Source organism: Zootoca vivipara, chromosome 14 (assembly GCF_965207765.1).
Source record: "Zootoca vivipara chromosome 14, rZooViv2.hap1.1, whole genome shotgun sequence".
Classification (NCBI taxonomy): domain Eukaryota; kingdom Metazoa; phylum Chordata; class Lepidosauria; order Squamata; family Lacertidae; genus Zootoca; species Zootoca vivipara.
The window spans coordinates 36,138,474-36,162,826 of NC_142597.1; the positions used below are offsets into that span (position 1 = coordinate 36,138,474).

Consider the following 24,353-nt stretch of genomic DNA (forward strand, 5'->3'; position numbering starts at 1 on the left):
GAATGAGCATTTCCTCCCTAGGTCAATGTGGGGCACAAAATCATCCCAGAGTTTCCTTTGAGCTTGATGGGGACTCAAACTCTCTTGGGGATGATGATGTGCAAATCAGTTGAAAAGAGCTCCACATGAACCTTCATCATGTGTTCCCTTGATTCACTCGCATTTACTGAGGCAGCAGGGGGGGCTGAGGCAGGGTGGAGAGAGAGATGTGGGCAGGTATGTTGATACTTGCTTTCCGGTAGGCTTCCAGGTGCTGGTTCTTGCTTTTAAAGCCCTATATCAGAGGTGTGGTGTAGTACCTCGGGTCCTTACTGAACTGCAGCCACCATAATCCCTAGCCATTAGCTATGTTGGCTGGGGTTTATGGGACTTGGTTTCCAAGAACACCTGGATAATCACAGGTTCCCCACCGCTTTGCAAAGTCTAAACAAAACATACCTTGGAAAATCTACACTTCTTGGTGATTTTGGCCCAGTTAGAAAAAACTATTGAGCTGTTTTGCCATTACATTTCCAATGTGATCACTGATTGACTAGCTAGGTTTGCACAGAAGAACCAAAATGTGGTAGAGTGGGGGCATACTTGGGCTGAAGCAGTGGCCTAGAATTAGCAGTAAACAAAAATAGGCAGCAAAACTTCCCTGGGGCCATTTTAGGAGCCCTGAAAAAGCATCTTTTTCATCTGAAAAAGTTCACTTATGAACATTTGATGCAATCTTCCATGCTTTCATTTTATATCTTGCCTTTCTTCTATCATGGAACTCAAGGTATTCAGGGATGTTCTAAACTGTTTGTTTCTGCTCTTTTATACCAGGTAATGTATTTCTCAGCTCAGGGGTAGACTGATGTCAGTCTTATGCATTCTGCTAAAAGAACTGCAATCCTCATTGTTCACCAGTGTATTTTAAATTTAATCTTTTGAGGCTATATGTTGAGCTGTGTTTGTCCAATCTGAAAACTATCCCCACTCCACCACTCAAGCTTATTAAATATGTAGATTGTGGTTCATTAGCAAAGGTCCTCATATGTATGATAATTAGGCTATTAAGAATCCATTTGAGCTTAACCATCTACTAGTATGTGGCTGCGTGTATGGTTGTTGTTTTTTAAATGTTGTGTGGGGCTCTTTGCAAGTAAGGTTCTTTTATATTCTCACTAGCTGGCCCTGAACGCGTTGCTATGCGTTAGTCTGTGAAATGGAGGGTAATAGTCCCCCTTCAGATCCCCCTGAGCCTCGGAGTCCCCCTGAGTCGAGGCGAGATACTGTGGAGAGGGCAGGTTTCATCCCCGTGTCTCCCCCCCACCCTGTTCTGACCCATTACGTATCCCTGCCTCCTATTTGGCCCCCATCCCCCCCAGGCAGGCCCCTACCTCCACTTGGCAATGTTGGGCCTTGTTGCTGGAAAAGGCCTGTTTTCAGTTGGTTTGGTCTTCAACACCTCTGCCGGATGGATGTATATGAGTGGTGGATCTCGTGGTGGAGGTGGGGTTTGTGGGTGTGGTGTAGATTTCACAGGGAGGGAGGGGGTGTATGTGGGAGGAAATCCACTTGAGGGTGCTGTTTTACTTTGTGGAAAAACAGGTTTATACCGCCCAGGTGTGAGAGTTGAGGGATTTTTTTTTCTAACAACGCTCGGGGAGTGGCCTGGATCGTTGTGTCAAAATTTCAGGACGATCAGTCAAGTGGTTATGGAGAAAAGTGGAACACCACTTTCACGATTTTTATATACAGTCGTACCTCGGTTTACGACCCGCTCGGGTTGCGAACACTTCGGGTTACGAACTCCGCAACCCCGGAAGTGTTTTCGGCGCGCGCGTGTCCCGTGCATGCGCAAAAGCAGCGATTTTGCAAAAGAAAGCGCCACAACTTTGACCAAAAAACCCTAGGATGGGAGGTACTGTGGTAGGCAATGCTGGAAGTTGTGGCCCAGGAGATGCTGTCGGAAACTACACTCAGATTGCTTCCAGGGGACCCCTAGTGGTGCAAGGGTATATTTACTGTCAGACCTGGAAAATAAATAAGCAAGGCACAGCGTGAATGGTTTTGAGGTACCGTATGTGTGTTGAAGTGGGTATTCTGCTGCATGCATTAGCAGCTCAACAGAGGGAGGAGGCTTGTCTCCAACAACAACTGTGAGCCCTTTGCAGAAGCAACACCTGAGAATTGAAAACCTGTGAACACAACATAGTTTGTTTGTGGGGTTAGAAAAGAAGAAACTGATAGAAAATACGTCTGCATCTTATTAGCTTGCTTTGTGCAACAGTGAGAGAGGTTGGTGGGTTTTTCACCAGTTAAGGCTGTTCGATGGCATCTTGTAACACACAAAAAGAACAGATTTGAATACTCACAAATATAACAGGAAAGCATGGTGAAACTCAGAGAGCTGAGATCTCATTTTCTAAAGCTAAACAAATCTCATTTTAAGAGGTTGGGAAATTCTAAGCCAGTCTTTAACCTTGGACATAAATTATGACTCTGTGTGCACCAAGGCAAGGCACTCTGGAAATGAGATTTCAGAGTATGTAGTCCAAAGGTTTGGAACTTTGACCCTCCAGATATTTCAGGACTCCCCTCATTCCTGACCATTGTCCATACTGGCAGAGGCTGATGGGAGTTGTAGTCCCTATATCTGGAGGGTACCAGGTTTCCATCTCTGCTGTAACTAAATGAATAGATGGATAAATAATCTTCAGTTCCTTTCTTTTTTTATGGAGACCCTCACTTACTGCCTAACTAATTCTTTTGGGGGTCTTCTAAAAGTTTAAAAGTTTGCACATTAAAACTTTGCACATAAATTTACACTGCCGTTGTTTCTGTGTATGTGGCATTTGTAGACTTCGAATCCTATTGATGTTGCAGCGAGACCTGGAGCTGTTCCACACACTCTACTGCAGAAAGATCCCAGGGTAAGTTCTAAAATGTTACAGCCCCTTCAAACCAAGGGCCATTCAACCATTGCATAATGAATGAAGCTGAGGTCATCATCCTAACTCTGCCCTTTATTGCTATTTGACCTGAGCTTAAATTGAGAAAGTGTGGAATTTGGAAACCATAAAGCACAGGATCTAACTTTCATGGTCCTTAAGTGGGCTGGCTGTGAGTGGGAGTGCACAAGGTGTGGCCGATAACCTGAGGGTGCCAGAAAGCATAAGGCTATAGTATCAGGACCACGGATAGCTCCAACCAGGCAAGGTGTTGTGATTACATCTAGAACTCAGCCGAGGTGTTTCATTGCTCTTGAACCAGTCTTCACCTCCAAGACTCCAACCACATCCAGAATAGCAGGAAGGCTTAAAAGTGTAGACTTCTGACCTAGAGGCTCTTACTTCTCAACCTTCTGCATTTCTTTCAAAGGTTTGCAGGCTTTGAAAAGCATAATGCTCTTGGGAGACTCTATCTTATGGGTTTCTGCTTTAGAGAGAGGGTCAAGGTTGACACACTTCAGCTCAGGTTCAGTGTTGAGGCCTGGGTTCAGCACTTCCACAGATGACACTTTTTGTCCTCCAGGTGTCTTCAAGTCAGGGTCAGGCTGATGATGTTAGCCATCTGCAATGTGGAGCACCTGACCATGTATGGTCTTGGGAAGACTCCTTGACACCTCTAATTAAATGACGTTTCAGGTAGCAGCGTTAGAAAAGGCCTCTTCTTGTGACCCAAGAGGAGCCCTCCCATTCAGCATGGGTTTGAATGGATTTGAGGGGGTGGGGAGGGAGTCAAAAAGTATTTTTGTATGAATCCTTTTTATCCACATTTGTTCCAGTGTGAAAATCTGCACCACAGAGCAACCAGTCTATACCAGTCTGTATCATTTGACTTGCTTTTTATAATTGGGTGACTCGGAGCTGGTTTTAAAAGAGGAGGGGTATGTGCAGTCCAGCATTAACCAAAGTGGAGTCCTCCAGGTGTTGCTGAGTGAAGGTTCCTATAACGTTCATAGATGATGGAAGATGAGGTCCAACAAAATTGTGGTTCATCAAACTCTTATCAGACCCCTCATAATGTTCAGAAATGATGGAAGTTGTGGTCCAGCAAAATTGCGGGAGGGGGTGTTGCTCCTCCTGGTGTAATAGTTATGAAAAATTTTCTCTTAGCAGTTGTGTATGGACAAGTAAGCCTCTTCCAAAATTCTGCCCTCCTCTGTATCTTCAAAAGGTCAATCAAAAGGTCACTTTAAAAAATTACTGCACTGTTTCCCATTTTTTACAGTGCTAAATTGAGTGAATTAGCAGACAAACTCCAGGTCAGAATGCCTCTTGGGGGCCATGTTTGGTAGGTTGTCAACACTTGAAAGGATAAATCCTGCAGAGCAGAGAGGGGGAATCTGTGTCCTTCCAGATCTTGTTGGACTCCTAACTCACATCAGTACCAGCCAGCATGGCCTGAGGGCCATGGATGATGGGAGTTGTTGTTTACAACATGGAGGAGCAGAGATGCAAAGGAGTGAACATGGGAGTTATTTCCCCTTAATATCAAGTGTGGGGGACCTGCAGCCCTCCAGATGTATCAGAACTGCAACTCCCATCAACCCCAATGACCAGGGGTGATGGAAGCGGCAATTCTGCAACACCTGGAGAGTAAAAAACCTCCCCACACCTGGTCAAGATGAAGCAACATGCCTGCTAAGACTTTGAAAGAGACTATGAATGAAATGAAAATGCTAATATTTTAATTTCCACTCTCCCAAGTGAAGCAATGCAGATTAGATGAGCAACTGTTTGAGTGGCAAGGTTTTCTTTATTGACTTTCCCTCTTTCTTTCTCTTTGCAGTTGACGGATCCCTTCAGACCAATGCTGAGGGTAAGAAGGCCACTAAGTCTTGGTTGACCTCTGTCTGTCTGTCTTTCCCATCATTCTTGACCACTGGTCCTGCTAGCTAGGGGTGATGGGAGTTGTAGTCCAAAACCCTGCCCTAGGTGCTGGGGAGTGACTGTTGCCTTCATATCTTGCTCCTTGGTTTCCAAGAGGCATCCTGTTGGCCACTGTGAAAGGCAATATGTAGGACTATAGATAGGCTTTTGGTCAAATCTGGTAGGACTTGTATTATGTCCAGCTTATAACAGCCTCATAAGGACAGGGGTTGCAAGTGGAAGATGAGAGTGAAACTTGGAATAAAGAGAGCTGCTTGGTTATTATGCCATTTTGAAGGTTGTATATCGAGTTCGAAAGAACTGATGACATACATACATACAAATATGCATACATAATTTTATTTGTATGCCACCTTTCCATTGTTAACACCATGCTCAAGGTGGCTTACAACATGAAAAAATGCATACCGTGTTTCCCCTATTTTTAGACGTAGTCATAATATAAGCCATAGCAGGATTTTAAGCGTTTAGGAAATATAAGCCATACCCCGAAAATAAGCCATACTCCGCGGAGCGAGACCGCTGAGTGCCCCAGCCAGCCAGTGGGACCCAGCACGCTGGCAAGAGGAGGAGAAGCAGAGAAAGAAGTCACAGCGAAGAGGGATGTCTGGCAAGCGGCGTGGGCTGCCGCCGAACAGGGCCACCGAGGGGGAGGCAAGGGTGTGCGCGGATCCTCCGGGGCCCCCGCAGGCAGAGCTCAGTGCCGGACCTTGCGCTGGACTCCTGAGGGGGGGAAGGAGAGGGGGCGCGAGAGTCACACTGCTTTTTGGCGGATGCCGCTGCGCGAAGCAGCTTTCCGCGTCTCGGGATGGAGTTGCGGGCGAAGAGGCGAACAATGTGAGGCTCGAGGTAGGCAAGACGGAGGGGTTAGGAGAACAAAAAGGCTGGGCAGCAGGCGGCTGCATGCACCGTGGCCTCGAGCGCAGGCTGGGGAAGAGGAGGCGAAGGAGGCGCGCTCAGTGGGGGTTGAGGCATGGTGGAGTGCCCCGAGCCTCTGGGAGCCGGCAGGAGGAGGAGGAGGCTTGCCGGGTCGTCACCCAGCAGCGTGCGTGGAGCGCCCCGAGCCTCTGGGATTGTTGTTGTTGCTGCTGGCTGCCGGAGGCTCGGGGTGCTCTGCGCGCGCTGCTGGGTGACGACCCGGCAAGCCTCCTCCTCCTCCTGCCGGCTCCCAGAGGCTCGGAGCACTCCACCATGCCTCAGCCCCCACCGCACTGAGCGCGCCTCCTTCGCCTCCTCTTCCCCAGCCTGCGCTTGAGGCTGTGACGCCAGGGACGAGCGTGCACTCCTCTCGCTGCTGCTGCTGTCTGGGAGAGTGACGAAGCTGAGCGAGATTCCCCCCCCCAAGTCCCGTTCCCGGTCCCGGTCCCATGGGGAGGCCTGACATCACCGGGGCCGGAATATGCCCCCCGCTGCCTCTGGCTTCAGCCCCTGCACGCCTTCTCCCGGGGAGCCTCGGCGCGGCGCTTTGCAGGCGGCCCCGGCGGGAAGCCTGCAGCTACGGCGGCGAAGGCGCCTTGTGTGGAGACCCGACCTACCGGGCCATTTGCACGCGCCGCAGACGGGAGCGCATCAATTCCCGCAGGTTGCGTGTGCTCGCCCTGCCTGCTCTCTCCGCAGCCCAGAACCGGCGGCTGCTGCAGTGCAGAACGCTTCGAGAGCCCAGCAGCGCCGCGGAGCAGAGAGCCTGCGAGGAGGGAGAAGGAGCAGTAAGAGAAGGAGGAGGAGGACTCCTCTGTGCTGCTTGGCGGTGGCACATTAGCAGCACGGTCATGGACACCCCGGGATAGGGGCCCTTCCTGACAGGGTGGCTGCGGCCCCTCAGCGCAAGCTGAGACCCAGTGTAGACGGGGTGCCCCCTCCCCAGCCCAGCCTGCTCCATCTGAACGCGGGGAGGGAGGGAAGGCATGGGCGTATGTGTATGTGTGTGTGTGTGTGCGCACACACACGGTCCAGCCCGCCACAAGTTGTAATACTGTATTTTACAAGTACTGTAATAAAAACAGTAATAATTTTTTTTTAAAAAAAGACATCCCCTGAAAATAAGACACTGTGTGTTTTTTTGAGGAAAAAAAGTTATAAGACGGTGTCTTAAAAAGGGGGAAACACGGTAGGTACAACATAACAAATGTAGTCATAAATAATAAATAAAACATCCAAAAATGCACAGTCAAATTGAACCATTTCCACATAAATCACAATAAGATCTAGAGATTAAAGATGCAAAAAATTAATATCAATATCAGCAACAACCCCCTTCCAACAATACCCCAACCAAAGGGTCTGTTCATCAGACTCAGCTTTTGTAGATGGAGTCAGTCAGGAATCTGCCCTCCCAGGCCAGGTGGGAAAAGGCCTGCAAGTCAGGAGGCAGGTCTTCCAGGACTCATAGCTAAGATTATGAGAACTTGAGCTTGCTTTTCTCAAGGGTACACTGAGTAGAATTGCAATGTCAGGATATGGAACATGAATGTGTCACCTTTCTGGAAAAGGCAGAAATGTGCAGAGGCACCCCATTCACAAAATTCACATTTTTGCCAAGTCCTTATAAAAGTGTGCTTATTGCATCCCCACAACAAAATGTTTAACTACTGTAGACTTGGAGTGTGTGCATTCAAACAACATTTGCCACATTGATACAGTAAAGTTGTCTCACTGGGACTTCGACTTGAGTGTATGTGCAACACTGTTTAGGATAGGGTTCCCTCCTATAAAACAAACATGAGGTGAATGCAGCCATAGAAGCACCAATCATATGCAGCATTCGGACTCATGAGAAAGTGAATTTTTACTGTGTCGTGTACGGGCATAATATAATCAAACCTGTCCTGGTGTTTCTTGGTTTGGTATGTGAAACATGGACCACTTATAAATTCCATCTCCAACTCCTCGAATGATTCCATCAACGGTGTTTCCGAAAAAATGTACACATCACTTGGGAAGACAGACAAACTAATATCAGTGTACTGGAAGAAGCAAAGATCACCAGTGTTGAAGCAATGATTCTTCAGCATCAACTTCGTTGGACTGGTCATGTTGTGCGGATGCCTGATTATTGCCTTCCAAAGCAACTACTCTATTCCGAACTTAAAAATGGAAAGTGTAATGCTGGTGGTCAACAAAAGAGGTTTAAAGAGTCGAATCTTTAAAAATGTACAGTAGTATAAACACTGACAACTGGGAAACACTGGCTTGTGAGCGCTCCAGTTGGAGAACAGCCTTTATCAAAGGTGTCATGGGCTTTGAAGACACTCAAACTCAGGACGCAAGGGAGAAACGTGCTAAGAGGAAGGCACGCTTGGAAAACTGTGTTTATGGAAGACAATCTTACTCGGCTATGAGTGATCGGCAAAGAAGAAAAGATAATATAATTAATCTCACTAGGTAGCCAGATTCTACTTTCCCACTTACCAGTAAATCAGTAGGAGCTTTACAGCAGGGATCTACTGTAGACCAGTGGGACTTCAGATGTTGTTGAACTTTGATCCTCATCCTCATTGACTACTGCTAGCTGGACCTAATGAGAGCTGGAATCCCACAACAGCTGGAGGATACAGATTTCTCATTCCTGGTTTGCAGAGTACCACTCTATGCTCACTTCTAATGTCTGAATTGTCTCCTTCACCAGCTCAGTCGGTTTCATTATTTTCTCAGTGCACAGCTTTGAAGGTGTATGACATAGCACCACTGAAGCAAAGCAGGTCATGGTCTGGCTAGGGCTTGGATTGGATGGCAACCATGAGAGCACCCTACATTTTACCATTTTAAGATTCATAATGGAAGAAAGGCAGGGCATTTAATGTAAAAAGTAATGACTGTTAAATGAGAAGAGGCTCAGATCTTACTGTTATGGCTAAGTGGTGTCATTTTCATAGCCTCTTGTGTTTTTGCTTCTTTTACAGAAACCAGGAAAATGGTGCGCTATGCACGTCCATATTGCTTGGCAAATATACCATCATCAACAGAAAGTGAAGGTGAGTCCCTTTGGGCAAGTGGAACCTTCTTAAGGGATTACAAAGGAGCATGTTTAGGGGGAGGGGCCAAAGCTACACAGCCAGAGCATGTGTTTTGTATAGAGAAGGCGCAATGTTCAGTTTGTGGCATATCAACTTAGAAAAATCACATAGCAGATGATGGAGAAGACCATTTGCTTCCCAACAGCCAGTGCTAGTTAGAGCAGAGTTAGGTAGTCTGACTTGGTCTAAGGTAACTCTTTATGTTCCTCTGTATTTTGCTCATTACTGATTTATTTATAAAAAATATTTGTATACTACTATTTAAAAAAATCAAGGCGGTTTACAACAAACATACATACAATAAAAGCCATGTAAAAAATTAAAATCAAAGGTCAACTGTTACCCATCAATATTTTCTTAATTCCACACATAAACCTGGTGGCATAGAAAAGTTTTCAGCAGATGTTTCAAGACTGAAACCAAAGCTATCTGCTTAATCTCTGTTGGCAGATCATTCCACTGGGCTGGGCCAATGTCTTGTTCATGATTGTGGTTTGTTTCCCGTTTGCTTTTCCTATTACAGAAACAGATGCAATCAGATCCCCACAAACTGGATTTTGGCCTGAAACCGGAATTCCTGAGTCGGCCACCAGGTCCTAGTCTCTTTGGGGCCATCCACCACCCCCATGACTTAGCTCGGCCCTCCACTCTCTTCTCTGCAGCCAGTGAGTATGCATATCACTGATCCGTTATTGAAGAACATAGTACAAGCCTGCTGGATCAGGCCAAAGACAATCACAAGAGCCCTCTGCCCTCATACAGTTTCCAGCAACTGGTATTCAGAAGCATTGCTGCCTTTACAGTGGAGGCAGAACATAGCCATCATAGCCTTTGTTAGTCTTGTCCTCCATGAATTTGTCTATTCCTATTTTAAAGCTGTCCAAGTTGGTAGTTGTCACTGCCTCCTTCGGGAGCAAACTCCATATGTGCTGTGTGAAGAAATTAAAGGTAGGAACAGGCAAGTAAAGCCAGTCTTCTCAGAGCAATTCTGAAGGAAAACCAAAAACATGCATAGGAATAATCTGTCCCGGTTATGAGTCCCTGGGGATGCCAGAAGCTGTCTTAGTCAGGAAGGTGGCAGGGAGGGTCAGGCTGGAATTTCAGGACCCTGGATAGCTCCGGACAGGCAAATCTTTCCAGTGATTCACCGCTCCCCTCCACTTCCAATTGGAATCAAGTGTGGGTGGGAGTGGGCCCACACCCTTAGTCACACCCTTTCTGCCTAGCCTCACCACCCTCTACGTGTGGGGAGCTGAAGGTCTGCTGCAAGGAGCCTTCCAGACTTGTGCAGACTCCCCATGCAATTTCAGAACCGTGCATAATCATGGCTTTAAAGCTGGTTGTCCCAGGATCTACAACGTGCAATGCGACTGTAGCATCCCTGGCAGAGGGCAGTCCAGCCTCTGCTTAAATACTTCCAGCAAGGGAGTCTCTCAAAAGCCTCCTGTAGAGAGATATGCTAGAAGTGTCCTAATGATACATCTGCATGGGATCAGGTGAGAAGACCAACACAGCATCTGGGTCACCCAAATTTGGAATGCAATCCTAGTTTTGCCAGCAACACCCATGTATAACGTCCAGTGAAAATAAACACGTTCGTCAGCAATTTTTCATCAGACTGTTTACTGGGCTACAAGGAAAGGTCTTGATATACAGTATACCCCTCAGTTCTAGAAGGTAGGACCTTCTTGCAGCAATGTGATGCGTTGGCGCTGTGTATCTTCTCTGAACCCACTATTCAAGTGTTGTTTTATTTTTGCTTTTGAATTTGTCCTGATAGGTGCTGCCCACCCAGCCGGACCCCCTTTTGGCCCTCACCCCCATCACAGCAACTTCCTCAACCCTGCTGCTCATTTAGGTAAGTAGGCATTACCAACTTGTAATGAGCTGCCAAGCAACTGTGCCAATGGGCCCATAACCCTTGAGAGCATTTTTTACATGATTTAGTGCAGAAGGAGCCAACACGATGCCCTCCGGATGTTGCTGCACATTAGCTATGCCGACTGGGACCAAAGGGAGCCAGAGTGCATCAGGACGCCACAACATGGGCTCCCTCTAAGACCCCACCTGCACTATATATTTGAAGCAGCATCATACCACTTTAAACAGGCATGCATTCCCCCCCCCCCAAAGAAACCCGGGAGCTGTAGTTTAAGGGTGCTGAGAGCCGTTAGGAGACGCTTATTCCCTTCACAGAGCTACAACTCCCAAAGTGGTTTATCAATCTGACGCTTCAGGTTACAGACGCTTCAGGTTACAGACTCTGCTAACAAAGTTAAGAACTTTGCTTCAGGATGAGAACAGTAATCGTGTGGCGGCAGTGGGAGGCCCCATTAGCTAATGGGGTGGTACCTGAGGTTAAGAACAGTTTCAGGTTAAGAACGGACCTCCGGAACGAATTAAGTTCTTAACCAGAGGTACCACTGCAGCTCTTATAATTAGGAAATTTGCCTGAGTGTCCAGCTATTTCCCTGCAATCCTAGTCCTGGAAATTCTGCTTTGTCTTCTGCATTTCAGCCCTGCAGGTACACTTCATGGGGGCGGGGGCATCTAGCGACATTCACATATTCAGGAGTGCTATTATATTTATATTATTTTCACATCGTTCTTCAATTCACAGTCATTTGGGCAGCACCTTAAATAAGGGAGTGAAACAAAATGCACTTTAAAAAAAGGCGCCAAAAGAGCAGGGGGAAATACCCAGCGGGAGAAAAGAGGCAGATGGGAGGAAATCATTTTTTTAATAATTTTTTAAAAAATCAAATCTGAAAGGCCAAAGGTTCCCTGTGGGACTACAGTTGCCCTCTTTGGGGAAGAAAAAAATCCTGAGTTTTGCCAGTTGAATCAAAATAAACCTTTGCCTGGTTTAAACGATCCCTGGAATCCCCCCTTCCTCCCCCTGCTCTGTAATAAGGGCTGAAAGAGATTTTTGGGAGCATGTATGTGGAGGAGGAGAGAGAAGAAGGTTCTGTTGTGCAAGAGTAAGTCCTTGTGCTAATGGAATGAGAGCATTGGATACTGCCCCCGGGTTTATTCCTGACTGTAGCTTCTTGTTATGTGTGAACGAGGCCTTTGCTATTTAGTGAGAGTGCACACACATATTCCACTTTTGACATTTCAAAATCTGCAGTTCCTACTGGGAAACAAGCAGAGTGGAGCTCAAGGGATATAAGCATTATGAGACAATATTGGGTGGAAATGGGGAGAAGCCACTTCTTTCTTATATTGGGGGTCATGAGGCAGGACACTGGGATGAAAATTTAGCATCCACCCTAAAGGAATCACCTACCCAAATTATCCGTGGGTGACCCTGGGAAGAATACTGTATCCACCTAAATTTTACTTGGAATAGACCCAATGACATACATGTCAGTGGGTCTATTCTTGAGTCAAGCTAGCATTGGATAGATCAGGCTTCCTCAACCTCGGCCCTTCAGATGTTTTTGGCCTAGAACTCCCATGATCCCTGGCTAGCAGGACCAGTGGTCAGGGATGATGGGAATTGTAGTCTCAAAACATCTGGAGGGCCGAGGTTGAGGAAGCCTGGGTTGTTGTTTTTTTGTAACGCACATCTAGCCATAAATGCTCCATCATAGGTAACGCCCTTCCCATTAGTCTCTTTCCATTTGGTTTCAGAGACATTTAATCGGCCCACGACGTTCACCAGCCTTGCAGCCGTGAGCGGCAATGCCTTCGGGGGACTCGGGAACCCTGCCGTTAGTGAGTAAATTCTCCTAGCTGTGGCTGTGTTTGGTTTGCATTGTCATCAAGGATGCTAAACCATGGCCAATTGGTGTCCCCCCCCCCAAAAAAAAAGAGAGGACTGCCTTTGTTTCTCAAAACCCCTTGGGCCTCCTGAAACCCTCTTCTGTGGCCTAGTTCTCACAGGTATGGAGAACCTGAGTCTAGGGCAGGTATGAGGATCTTAATGGCCCTGCAGGCAGCGCTGGACTCCCAACATCCTTGACCAATCTCTTGACCATGCTGGGTGAGCTGGTAGGAGTTGGGAGTCCGAGAAGTTATAGAGGGACACAGGTTCCTCACTCCTGCAGCACTTCAGACTGTATGTGGAGGGCTCAACATGCATGCATGCTCCTGTACACATACGCAAAAAGTCCCCTGCACATAGAAAACCAGCATGTTGTCCTTTCACTTGATATACTAGCCTTCTGTATGCAAGGAGCATTCATTGTTGTGATGCCTTGCCTGCAGTCTGAAGTAGTGAAATCCCAAGTCGTATTGCTTATATAACAACAATAATAATAATAACTGAAACTGGATATACACATGAGAGTCATAAAATTTAAAAGAACTCACCCTGTGCATTGGGGGGAGCCATCATACCATGGAATCCCTTCATCAATAGTGTTGGCAAGCAGTGGTCCCCAATTCACATGGTGAGTTGTACTAAATGTTAACAGGGGTGGGCTGGGTTTGTTTATTTAAAGAAAACTCACCATAAAGAGAATTTTCAGAAGAGACGTTACCCAAGGCAGGCTCTTTTCAGACATTGAAATGCACAGTTGAGTCCAACCAAGGCCTACTCAGAGTTGACTCACTGACTTCAAGGACAGCCCCAAGTAGAGTGCATTGAAGTAGCCCAGGAAAACAACTGAGGCCAAGCTATTCTGATCTAAGATATACACCTCACTCAGTTTTGCATGCCAACCCCAGTCTACCAAAGGGCGATTTTTTCAAAGAAGGGGTAATCCCATTCTGGAGAAGAATTTGTGGACTTTGGATGCTCTTGGATTATTTTTGGTGAGCTGTTATATCTTGTTTTCAGGCCTGATCTAGTCAAATTTCACCTACATCCCCGGTCCCCAAAATATAAAGGTTCAAGTAATATAGCATATATAGCACTCCTGCTTTTATGAATGTTTTGTAAATCGTGGAAAGTTCTGGTACGTTCTCAAGCTACTAAAAGTAAAAAAGTGGTCATATTTAAAAGGGCTTTTATACAACGGGATTTGCTTGCAAATCACACTAACCAACAGAGAAATCCACAACTTTTGAAAAAATGGGCTTTCAAGTTTCTGAAAATTATGAGATGGAGACTGGAGGGTTGTTTCCAGTGTAGGCCTACTCCCTTGAGTTGGAAAACAAATTCTAGCAAGTGGTTGACCACATGGGTCTTGGATACAGTGTGGGCAAAAGAAACAGCTAGCTGAAAGAACCCAAAATCAAGGAATTAAATTAAATTAAATTGGCTCATCTTCAGCTCTGAAGAGACTCTGGATTTGGGTTTATACAAGGCCCCATCTGCACTACACATTTCAAGCAGTATCATACCACTTGAATCAACCATAGTCCCCCCCCCCAAAAAAAATATCATGGGAACTTTAGTCTGTTAAGCATGCTGAGAGTTGTTAGGAGACTCCTATTCCCCCCACAGAACTGTATTTCCCAGAGTTCCCTAGGAAAGGGGAGTGATTTTCAACCATTCTGGAAATTGTAGCTCTATGAAGGGAATACAGTGGTACCTCATGTTGCATACGGGATCCATTCCAAAGCCCCGTACGCAACATGAGCAGTATGCAACATGAAGTGCCACGTCTCTGCATGTGCACGGCATGATTCGTCGCTTCTGTGCATGATGTCATTCGTCACGTCTGCGCATGCGCAAACCGCCGAACCCGGAAGTAACCGTTTCGGTACTTCCGGGTTTGGCGCGTACGTATCCTGTGTCGTACGCAACCCGCAGCATTTGTAACATGAGGTATGACTGTAGAGGTCTCTTAACAGCTATCAGCACCCGTAATAGACTACAATTCCCAGTTTTCCTTGGGGGAAGCCATGTCTGGCCCAATCTTGTTCCTAGTTTTCCACTGCCTTGTTTTGTTTTGTTTTGCTTTGCTTTGCTTTGTTTTGTTGTCCTGATGGGCCTTTGCCTTGTATTACTGTGTTTGTGTCCTTATGACCATTATGCTTGCTTATTTCTTAATGTATTTATTCCTTTGGTTTTCTCTAGTTGTGTCAGCTGCTTGCTGTGAACAGAAAAGCCACAGTATAAGTGGTTTAAAACATAGCAGGGTTCTAGCCAATGTTAATCCAACTCAGAGTAGACCCATTGAAAATACTGAGTATTGCTAACTTGGATCTACTCCGAATGAAACTTAGTTGACTTGGCTGTGTCCACTGCAACTCATACAACAGAGCAGAACCATTGAAATTAACGACTAACCTAGCTCCATTCATTTCAGTGGAGCAGAAGTTAGTTGAGATAGCTCAGCTGGTAGAGCATGAGACTCTTAATCTCAGGGCCATGGGTTCAAGCCCTATGTTGGGTGGGTGAAAGATTCCTGCACTGCAGGAGGTTGGACGAGATGATCTTCATGGTCCCTTCCAACTCTACAATTCTGTGATTCTGAATACACCCCAAATATTCCAACTGTACCAAATTATCAGAGGCCATCTTTGGTTTCCAGTATTTGTGTCACTAGTAATAATAATAATAATAATAATAATAATAATAATAATAATAATAATAATAATAATTTATTATTTATACCCCGCCCATCTGGCCGGGTTCCCCCAGCCACTCTGGGCGGCTTCCAAAAAAACAGAAATTCTAAAATACAGAAATCCATCAAACATTAAAAGCTTCCCTAAACAGGGCTGCCTTGAGATGCCTTCTAAAGGTCTGGTAATTGTTCTCTTTGACCTCTAGTGGGAGGGCATTCCACAGGGTGGGTGCCACTGCCGAGAAGGCCCTCTGCCTGGTTCCCTGTAACTTGGCTTCTCGTAATGAGGGAACCGCCAGAAGGCCCTCGGAGCTGGACCTCAGTGTACGGGCAGAACGATGGGGGTGGAGACGCTCCTTCAGGTATACCGGACCGAGGCCATTTAGGGCTTTAAAGGTCAACACCAACACTTTGAATTGTGCTCGGAAACGTACTGGGAGCCAATGTAGGTCTTTTAGGACCGGTGTTATGTGATCTCGGCGGCCGCTCCCAGTCACCAGTCTAGCTGCCGCATTCTGGATTAGTTGTAGTTTCCGGGTCACCTTCAAAGGTAGCCCCACGTAGAGCGCATTGCAGTAGTCCAAGCGAGAGATAACTAGAGCATGCACCACTCTGGAGAGACAGTCACTGGCCAGGTAAGGACTCAGCCTGCGTACCAGATGGAGCTGATAAACAGCTGCCCTGGACACGGAGTTGACCTGTGCCTCCATGGACAGCTGTGAGTCTAAAATGACTAGTAAGTGAGGATGTCAGAGAATTCCAAGAAGAGCAAAAAATTGCTGGTATTCACTTGTCCAGTCCCAGTGGAATTAATGGACATGACTAGCTTCAAGTCAATTAAGTCCTGTGGGTCTGAGTAGAACTTGATTAGGTACAACCCAGTATGAAATCTGAAGACCGAGACGACCCAACTAGCCAATATGATGGAGTATCATTTCAAATACTGGGCAAATAAGGCATCCAGAATGGATACAGGGCCAATACCCATCTTACCTCCTTCAGGGTTAAAGGTAAAGGTAAAGGGACCCCTGACCATTAGGTCCAGTCATGACCGACTCTGGGGTTGCACGCTCATCTCGCATTATTGGCCGAGGGAGCCGGCGTATAGCTTCCAGGTCATGTGGCCAGCATGACAAAGCCGCTTCTGCCAAACCAGAGCAGCACATGGAAACGCCGTTTACCTTCCCGCTGTAGCGGTTCCTATTTATCTACAGTACTTGCATTTTGACGTGCTTTCAAACTGCTAGGTCGGCAGGAGCTGGGACCAAGCAACGGGAGCTCACCCCGTCACAGGGATTCGAACTGCCGACCTTCTGATCAGCAAGCCCTAGGCTCAGTGGTTTAACCACAGTGCCACCTGGGTCAGGGTATTCCAAAGCTGATGTGCCACCCTCAAAAAGGCAGTCTCTTTCACGGATGCATAATGCACAAATAAGATTGACTGGCTAGTTGCCTTCCGAATGTGAGGATTACCCAATGCTAATGCTTATCTGTTAATCTCCTTTCCTTTTTCCAGCTCCCCAATATATGTATTCATTTTAAACTCTGAGTGCTGTAAAAAAATTAAAAAAGCTTGGGTTTGATTGGTAAGTACCATCGACTGAGCATATCGCTTCTTCTTTTTTCTTTTCTTTCCCCCCTTCACCATTTCAGCGCCCAACACTATGTTCGGCCACAAGGATTGCCCCAGTATGCAGAGCTTTAGCAACCCACACGAGCCCTGGAACCGCCTGCACCGAACTCCTCCTTCGTTCCCGACCCCTCCGCCCTGGCTCAAGCCAGGTGAGCTGGAACGCAGTTCGTCTGCTGCAGCTCATGAGCGGGATAGAGATGTAGATAAAGGAGACTCTTCTCTTAGTAAAGATGACAAAGACAGGTATGAAAGAACACTTTTCTGAGCATCGTTGAGCGCAACGCCGGGGCAAGGAGCCAAGAGGCTTGTCATTCCTACTTATGCAGCTACCAGGTCTTGCCAGAAGTTGTTGGGCTCCCTAATCATCGGCCACGCTGACTGGCTGCAGAGCCCTCTTCAGACATAGAACGGAACTGCAGCCATAGTATTGGCCCCCTTGATTGGCAGGCTCTGCAAGAAAACTCTGGATCAGTAGAGGCTGGTCCAAGAGGGCAAATAGGGCACTGTCCCAACAAGCTCAGTCTGCTCTGAGCCAGCTCCAACCTGCCTGCCCATCTACTTATAACCAGCCCAGGTGGTGATACTGCCATTCTTTCATCATCACCTCTCGCATGGGCATGTTTTATAGAGATGCAGGAGAGGGCCTTCTCAGTGGCTGCTGCTTGTTGTAGATGAAGGCTGTTCCTTTAGGCTTTTTTGAGGCTTTAGAGAACCAACTTCTTTTTTTTAAATTATACTATCTGCTTTTTAATATATTTGATTTGGCATTGTTTTAATTCCATTATAGTTTAATTACTTTTATCTATTATCTCCTGGGGTGGTGGGAAAAGGTAGGAGATGATAGATGATAGAGTTAGTTAGTTAGTAGATAGATAGATGATAGATAGATAGATGATAGATAGATAGATAGATAGATAGATAGATAGATAGATAGATAGATAGATAGATATAGATAGATAGATAGATAGATAGATAGATAGATAGATAGATAGATAGATGATAGGTAGATAGATAGATAGGTAGATAGATAGATAGAGAGATAGAGAGATAGAGAGATATAGATGATAGATATATGACTACAACTCATTTGTAGAGCATCTGCTTTGCATGTAAAATGTCCCAAGTTCAGTCTCTAGCATCTCCACTGAGAAAGACACCCTATCTGAAAGCCTGGAGAGCTTTTTGCAGTCATTGTGTAGACAATACTGGGATAAATGGACCCACTGTATGGCTCAGTTGAAAGGCAGCTTTCTATGTTCAGTTAGTGTCCCACTGAAAACCTGTTACTGGGAGACATGTCAGATGGTTGACACCTGCCGGTTGAACTTGTGAGAAAGTATCTGGCTGGATACTTTTGAAAACAGGATCCTGGACTAGATAGAAATTTCATCTTACACAATAGGGCCCTTCTTATAGAAAATATTGTTGTTGTCCTGGGACACAACAAAGTGTGTGTTGCCATCCTAACTCACTGTAACTCATTTGAACTTCTGAGTTGTCAACTCTACTGAAATTAAAGAGACTTCAGTGTATAGTAGGTGTGGTGACAATTGATTCTTCAGATGTTGCTGAGCTATAGCTCGCATCAGCCCTAGCAAGCATGGCCAATGGCCATGGATGATGGAAGTTGTAGTTCAGCAATACCTGGAGGGCCAAAGGCTCTCCACACCTGGTGTATGCTTTTGAGCAATGAGTTGCAAGCTTTGGGTTTAGACCTCTACTTTCTGTAGTGTCCTACAACAGATAACTGTTGTGCTTTCCTTCATCTAGGGAGAGTATAGAGAAAAGACACTCCAGCCATCCTTCTCCTGCACCTGTCCATTCTGTGAGCTCCCTTGGACATGGCCGTAGCTCAGCTGAGCAGATAAGGAACCACCTGAACCCAGAGATACGGGAAAAAGAGAAACCCAAAGAGCGCGAGAGGGATCAGTCCGAACCTCGGAAAGATGTTAACGTTGATGAGCACAAGGCAAAGGACAACTATATTTCAGAAAAAGAAGGTCTAACCCATGAGAGCAGACCACTGGAAGAGTCTAAGCAATCATCTCGGGTACCTTCACCCTATACCAGGCCTGCTGTTGTGGAGAACACCAGACCTAACAGCACCTCTAGCCGAGATGCTGAGAAAAAGAGTGAGCCTGCGTATGAGAGTCTGAAGAAATCCAGCGAAGTTAAAGTGAAGGAGGAAAGGAAGGAGGATCATGACATCCCACCTGAAGCACCACAGACACACAGGCCGTCTGAACCACCACCACCACCACCAATGTCCACCTCCAATGTTCATCCAGGCCCTTTGGTGTCAATGCCCATGTCTGTGGGTGTCACCGGCATCCACCCCATGAACACTATCAGCGGTCTGGACAGGACTCGCATGATGACACCTTTTATGGGGATCAGCCCGATTCCAGGCAGCGAACGATTCCCTTACCCTTCCTTCCATTGGGACCCAATGAGGGATCCGTTGAGAGATCCCTACCGAGACTTGGATATCCACCGGAGAGACCCTTTGGGCAGAGAGTTTCTCCTGAGGAATGACCCGTTGCACCGTCTTTCTGCACCGAGGTTATATGACGCAGAGAGGTCGTTCAGGGACAGAGAGCCACATGACTACAGCCACCATCACCACCACCCACTTTCGGTCGACCCTCGCCGTGAGCATGAGAGGGGGGCCCACCTGGACGAGAGGGAGAGGTTGCACATGCTCAGAGAGGACTATGAGCACGTACGGCTCCACTCTGTTCACCATGCAGCTCTGGACGGCCACTTGCCTCACCCTAGCTTAATCACCCCAGGACTTCCAAGCATGCACTATCCCAGGGTCAGCCCCTCCTCAGGACTTCAGAATGGGATCCTCAATAAAAGCCCCCCGACGGCGGCTCTAAGTGCCCCTCCCCCTCTCATTTCTACCCTGGGACCTAGACCTAGCTCCCCACGCAGGACTACCCCTTTGTCATCAGAAATGCGGGAGAGGCCACCCTCGCACACGCTCAAGGACATAGAAGCACGATAAGGCAAACAGAATCAGACCAGGGGAGGACATTTTGTTAAATGGAATGTCAGTGCAGATCTTCTTACTCAACAAATGTAGACTTTGGTTATGACCCAACTGTATAAAAATATATAGACTCCATTGTGCAAATATATTTGTTGTTTTTTTAAAAAAATGATGATGATGATGATGATGGGTTGTATATTATATGTTTTCAGAAACTTTAGACAAAAGCGCTGATGCATTTTCTTTATGCCCCCTAATTCTTTTCTATTGTTTTGAACCCCCACCCCCAGCAGGAGTAAGATGCTGCAAGTCAGTATCTTGGCTCTAAAGGAGCAAAGTGCTCTCTCTTTTTTCTCTCCCCCCCCCCATGCTAAAATGAAGAAAACTGTAGATCTTTCTTTTCCCTGCGAGATGTTTCCTCCCCCCCCCATATTACTTCATGGGTTGATGGGTCATTTATGCAAAATGGGTAAGATGAAAGCTTTACTTTGTAAATATGTAAATAGAAAGAAAGCTAAGTAACATAATACATTAATACTTCTTAAACTGTGCTCTTTGCAGACTTTTAACGGCGTGCAAGGCCACTGCTGAGTTGCCTGCAGCACTTCTATTGTTATAAGACAGCTAAATCCCTTCAGCTATGCAATGAATTCTAGGGCTTTTTCACAAAAGCCTCTTTTAAACTCAAAGGAGCCTTGTCAACAAACTCAACCACCCACTTAGAAGTCATACTTTCCCTGAACATAACTTTTCTCACCTGCTTGCCACCTTTTTTTTTTTTAATGAAAAAAGTAAGCCATCCAAACTTCAGCAAACAGAACTTTAGTATCCGCTGCTGCTGCTGCTGCTGCTGCTTGTTACCACTTTTGTCTTGTGCTTTTCAGTAAAGTGTTGTACAGTATTTGATCATGTCCGTCCTCCTTGTTGTAGCCCTACCGGGTTACTAGGGCTCACGTTTTGCAAATCAGGAACTTGAGTCTGAGGCAAGGACTTGCTCAAAGCAACTTAATGAAGAATCCTTAGCCAGGCCAGGCCTGAACTCATGTCTCCAAGAGCCAAAACCCAATTTCTGTCCATGTTTTTACATTTTTTTTCTCTTTCGCTAATGCCCCATATCTTGCCTGGGAAGTCTCAAAAATGATGGTGCCTGCTTGTGTAAGGGTGCTACATCATGGCTCAGCTATATGTGCAGTGATCTCTTAATTGAGGCCAGTGGGCAACTCCTCCAGTCCCTGATGTCACCTTCAAATTTTTGGTCCAACTATAGGGTTGCCATAACTCTGGGTCTAACATAACTCCATTCAGCAAATGAGGCATTTGACCTCATAGAGTGGTGCTGAGCAGTCACTACCTGTATATCCCACTGGCTGGTTTCTAATCACCGCCTGCTCTTTCCTGCCTGCCAGATGGATGAAGCCATTTCCCAAAGGTGCTAAATTGCTGAGCAACTCATGAGTTGCTGCGCAAGGGAGGGGGTGTACTTCTTAACCACCCCAGTTGAACTTGAAAGAGCGTTGAGACAGAGGGAATAGGAAATAGATGTCTCAGTTGCCCCAAGATATTGGGCCTTGTCCTGGTGACTCCATCCATTTTCTGATATTAGCCGCACCTAGACTATAGTGATGACAAAGCACACCCACATTGGATCTTGCTCCCCAAAATGTGATGGTTTTAACCAATGCTATTTTTTCTAGAAAAAGAGGTGCCGTAACTCACCATGAACACCTCCCTCATTCTCTTAGAATGGCAGTGGCACCCACTTGAGAGGTGCTGGAACTGAGTTCCTGTGAGTTCCCCCCATAAAAAGCCCTGGTTTTAACAGTGTCCCAGGAACAGGCTGTAAAGAAAATAAACAATGGAACTAATGTGTTCTTGTTTCCTTTTGTTATAGAGATACTTACCTTTACTTCTGGAAGCTCGTGGGCTTATTCTGCAGAGTGGCAGGCCATAAACAGGCATTGATCCAATTTATTTCTAAATGCAGGGTGTTATGAACCTGCCGCTTCTAGGGATATGCACAATATAATTTTTAACGCAGCTCTTCTTGGAAATGTCTGGTTATTCTGGATTTCATTGGTGTTGTGGGGACTGAGGGGGGGCAGCCATTCATGCCTCTTGTTTAGGGTTGGGTGCATATTTCCTCTCTTCCCATTTTCCCTGGTCAGCAGAAATCTGCTTTATTAAACAAGACATTTAGGCTGCAATGATATATATGCTTACATGGGAGTCCACCCCATTGAATTCAATGGGACTCACTTCTGAGTAGGCCTGTATGGATTGCAGTGGCTTTTCAGAAACAATTGCACTGTATGTTGATTCTTCTTTCTTGCACAATCAATTATTGGATTAGTTTACTCATTTCATTTTTTTAATTTTTTAATTTTTTGGTTGTAATTTCTGCCATTAGCTCAGCATGTTCTAACCACAGTGGCAATGGAATCACAAGATAAAAGATAAATATATATATTAATTTTAAAGAATGGAAATTGTTTTAGCCTTTTTGAAAACCTCTGTTTTCATAAGTTTTATTTTTTACGTTGTGTTCTGTTTCGAAATAATTTGGAGAGAATATGACTTTATCAGGAAGCTTACAATATCTTGTCTACTACTGGACTGTAAAAAAAAAATATATGTATGGAATAAAAAAAAATAGTTCCATTGGTCTTCTAGTGTATTAAAGTGGTATCTCAAGTTGTTTTCCTGTTTGACAAAAAAGAAAAAGAGAAGTCTAATTACAGACAGCTGTTTCTAATGATCAGAATTCTATTTTAGTAGTCAACTAAAAAAGTTTTAGTTGTAAACTTCAGATTTTTGTGAACTCCAGATGTTGTGCAGTGTTTTATAAAGAACAAGACAAAACGGACAAAAAAAAAGACGTAAGAAAATCCTGGGGCGGGGGGATGTACACTGGCACTGTAGTGATAGCTTTCAGTATTGTAAAGAAATTGTTATATACAAATCTTTTTGCTGTTTCTCCTGTATGTAATAAAGTCCTTTCTAGATCCTATGTGAAAAGGAAACAAAAAATACAAAAAAACCCTGAAGCGACATTCAATCCACAGCATGTTCCCTCATGAGCGAAGACTTGTGTAATGTAAATCTGTGCCATGTTATTAAAAAATGTGAACTAAACTGGTAGGCGCTTCTTTGTTTGGAGTGACCCTCAAGAGGAGGCCTAGAAAGGTTGGTGGGAGCCCATAGGATCTACTGACTCCACCCATTCCCAGCTGTGGCTCCGCCCACTCCCAGTAGGCAGCTCCTGCCAAAATGTGACCATCAACAGAAGTGAAGTCTCCCACTCCTGCTAGAATGGGGAATAGTTGTTTTCTAACATTCCTTTCACTCTGCAATACCTGTTGTGTTGTGGAACGGGCTTCTTGACTAATATACCGGCATGTCATGCTTCAATGTCTTTCGCTCCAGTGCGTGTGGCGTGTCAAAACCCTGAACATCGGTAGGCAATGTTGCTACTTGCCCATCCCTTCCACACAGGCATTCCCCAATAAGTCAGCCATGAAAACGGCAGGAAAGAATTGTCTGCTGGCAGAGCACTCCCCTCCACTTCACTCCTGTGATTTCCCAAGTGAATGGGGCTGCCAACGAACTATTTCCAGAATCAACTCGACGTGGAAGCGAGTGCCAAACTTCCAATGTATCGTGCTAGATTTCCGGAAGTAGCTTCAATCGCTGTGTGACAGCCCAAATATAATGTGAAAGCAAACCGTGGAAGAATGGGGAAATGGAACAAATGGCTGCCGTACTCTTGTTTTCATAGCACATGCTTATATTCCGGGTGAGTGGTTTTTTTAATCAATTCTCCATTTTCATCTCAAGCTTTGGTGATGCTGAGGAAACGTCACATTCATCAGAGTAGCCGCCAGTTTGGTAAGTGATTGCTTCATGCATTCCTGCTGTCTCTCTTTGATCTCCGACATAAACAGACCTAGCCAAGGTTGCCGGTTCCTCAATGTTCATAGGGCCCCCGTGTGCTATGTCACGATGTTGAGTGGGCCCTCTCAATCCTCTGGAGAAGGTGGCGCCTCTAGCCCTGACTTTCCTCCAAATAATCTTCAGAAATGTAGTATGTGAAAGGTGCTGGCTTGTTATCCCAGAGCTCCAATTCCCAGAGTTCCCTGGGAAGACAGAATGCTTGTTAAACCACTCTGAGGAACTGGAGCCATGTGAGGGGACGACGGAGGTCTCCTAACAACCATAGCTGTCAACTTTCCCCCCCCTTTTTAAGGGAAATTACCTTATTCTGAATAGGATTCCTCACGAGAAAAGGGAAAAGTTGACCGCTATGCCTAACAACACTCAGCAGGAAGGACAGGATATAAATTTCATTAATTTAATCAGTGAATAAATAGTAAAGGAAGGGCA

General features: G+C 45.8%; 1 protein-coding gene across 4 annotated transcripts in view; it reads left to right on the plus strand.

Annotated features, from left to right (window-relative positions):
- The window catches only part of AUTS2 (activator of transcription and developmental regulator AUTS2), a 734,101-nt gene extending 710,996 nt beyond the window's left edge, over positions 1-23,105 (plus strand). For 3 of the 4 annotated variants that reach the window (XM_088657874.1, XM_060283030.2, XM_088657875.1), the window contains exons 12-19: positions 2,835-2,906; positions 4,768-4,797; positions 8,768-8,839; positions 9,405-9,546; positions 10,662-10,739; positions 12,518-12,601; positions 16,999-17,221; positions 18,749-23,105. In XM_088657874.1, the coding sequence (XP_088514000.1) occupies positions 2,835-2,906; positions 4,768-4,797; positions 8,768-8,839; positions 9,405-9,546; positions 10,662-10,739; positions 12,518-12,601; positions 16,999-17,221; positions 18,749-19,988 (1,941 nt within the window). In that variant the 3' untranslated portion in view covers positions 19,989-23,105. The remainder of the gene's footprint in view (positions 1-2,834; positions 2,907-4,767; positions 4,798-8,767; positions 8,840-9,404; positions 9,547-10,661; positions 10,740-12,517; positions 12,602-16,998; positions 17,222-18,748) is intronic. The other variant, XM_088657876.1, reaches the window with a different exon arrangement.
- Positions 23,106-24,353: the final 1,248 nt, after the last annotated feature.